General features: G+C 41.1%; 1 protein-coding gene across 1 annotated transcript; it reads right to left on the reverse strand.

Moving 5' to 3' along the window:
- Positions 1 to 379: 379 nt before the first annotated feature.
- LOC129656416 (olfactory receptor 11A1-like) lies at positions 380 to 1,327 on the reverse strand. The gene has a single exon (XM_055587095.1). It carries the CDS (start codon positions 1,325 to 1,327, stop codon positions 380 to 382), a length of 948 nt encoding a protein of 315 aa, XP_055443070.1.
- Between the last annotated feature and the right edge of the window lie 1,005 nt (positions 1,328 to 2,332).

Raw genomic sequence — 2,332 nt, forward strand, 5'->3', positions numbered from 1 at the left:
TAGTTAGAGCAGGGACTGATTCTATTTTTGTTTATTTTGTACTTACATTTCATACAATACCTTGAATATAGTAGACCCTCAGTGAATATTTGAATGAATTGTGACCAGTCTTATCAGCTCATCTTGGAGATAAGTTTTTACACAAGGATCCAGGTCTACTGAAGATAATGAAGAAGAATCTGACCTGTTTAAACCATTCCTAGGATACCAGCTCACCTGAGGCTTTCAGAATTTAGCAGTGGCCTCAGCTATATTCACAGGTGTCTGATTATTAGTCTTTTGTAGTTATTGATTTAGACTGTTGCTGTTCATGTAGAAATCAAATTACTCAGTCCAGTTAATAAACCATTATACAAATATAGCTATTTTCCTTTTTGCATCATCTAAGGAAACCTGGCTTCTTCCTCAAGCACTTCTTCAGGGCTTCATGGATGTCTCTGTTTCTCAGGCTATAGATGATGGGGTTGAACATTGGTGTTAAGATGGTATAGAGCAGAGAAAATCCTTTGTGCAAGAGTTGGGAAGAGTTGGCTGAGGGTAAAAGGTATGTGGCAATCAGTGTCCAGTAAAACACCATGACCATGGTGAGGTGGGAGGAGCAAGTGGAAAAGACCTTTTGCCGGCCGGTGCCAGATGGAATTCTTAGGATAGCAGCAAGAATGCAGGAGTAGGAGGCTGTGATGAAGAGAAATGGGATCAGAGTCACTGCAGAAGAGGTGGCATAGGCAATTGTCTCAGTCAGTGAGGTGTCCATGCAGGAGAGATGGGCCAGAGGGGCAAAGTCACAAAAGAAGTGATCAATTTCGTTGGGTCTGCAGAAGGTTAGTCTAGACAGTAGAACCATCGTGATTGTTGTGAGAAGGAAGCAGCAAAGCCAAGAGCTGGCAGCCAGCCTAATGCAAAAGGGGCCAGTCATGAGAATGGGATAGTGGAGAGGTTGGCAGATGGCCAGGTAGTGGTCATAGGCCATCACAGCAAGCAAGAGACACTCTGTTGCAGCCAGGGAGCCAAAGAAGTAGAACTGTGCCAGGCAGCCAGCCACGGAGATAGTCTTCTGTCTGGCTAGGATAATCAGCAACATCTTGGGGACAATATTGGATGTATACCACATCTCTAGAAAGGACAAGTTCACCACAAAGAAGTACATGAAGGTGTGGAGGGGATGGCTGAATAAAACTAGCAGGACAATGAGGGTATTTCCAGAAATAATTAAGATATATAAAACTAAAAACATCATAAAGAGAAAAATATTTAGCTCTTGGATGGAAGAGAATCCTTTAAGCACAAATTCCACTACAGTTTGGTTTTCCCAAAGGAGGGTCACCATGGCATGGCCTCCCTGAATGAGTGATAAATCATTCAAAATGCAGAAAGTTGTAACTTACACATAGAGCATGGATGGACAGTGGATGCTTTTCATTTGCCACTCAGGTTTTTGGAAGATTTTTTTTTATCTGGGTGAAGGAGTGTTTTCTTTTTTTTCCAAGACCTGAAATGGGAAAGAAAAGAATCTTCAATAAGAATTTGTGTCCCCTTCTCCTACCTGTATCTTTACCTCATCAGGAGCAACCTCAGGCTTTCATGAAAGCAGAAACCAGGAGAAAGGGAAAGAAAAGTACAAAGAGGAGGGAGAAAAAAAAAGAAAGAAAGAAAGGAAAGTTTCCTGCTCTGTGCTTATCTTGAATATACTATGTTAGCCTGGAGAGTTATGGAAAAAAGAAAGATTTAAAAGGAAGGTGGGTACATTTCAGATCTGTGAACTCTTGGACAGAATGTAGAGAATCAAGAGCCTGGGATAAAGAACCCTCTCCTTCCTCCTCAAGCACTGTTTATCTTTAGGGAGAGAAGACTCATCATATCTACCATATATTCCCCTCCTTTTAACTTCTTAGTGAATTGAAAGTTAAATCTCTTATTTCTGTTTTGATTTCCACAGTACTAGGAAGAGAAAAGCATGTGAATGTGAGGTTTCAGGTTCTTTGATGCTGGGGTTAATGCCGATGCTGATGTAACACAAAGGCAAGAGTGCTTTCTTTCACAATTTTAAATAGACAAAATAAAAATTAAACCACTGACATTTAAAAAAATATGGGGCTGCAGTAAATGGGAAAAGAAGTTTCAGAACCAGGTAGCCTAAGGCACTTTGTGCAACCAACCAACAATATAATACCCTCAAGTTCTTTTGAGTGAGATAGTAGCCTAATTTTGCTCCTCATTTCTGTCTTTGTCCAAACAATACACTTCACCACAAAGTTCAAGACAGACACAGAACCTGCCCCCCTCCCCAAGCACTGCTGTCCACAGACGAGGTCTAAGACTGAAGCCACTTTAC

Source organism: Bubalus kerabau, chromosome 6 (assembly GCF_029407905.1).
Source record: "Bubalus kerabau isolate K-KA32 ecotype Philippines breed swamp buffalo chromosome 6, PCC_UOA_SB_1v2, whole genome shotgun sequence".
Taxonomy (NCBI): Eukaryota; Metazoa; Chordata; class Mammalia; order Artiodactyla; family Bovidae; genus Bubalus; species Bubalus kerabau.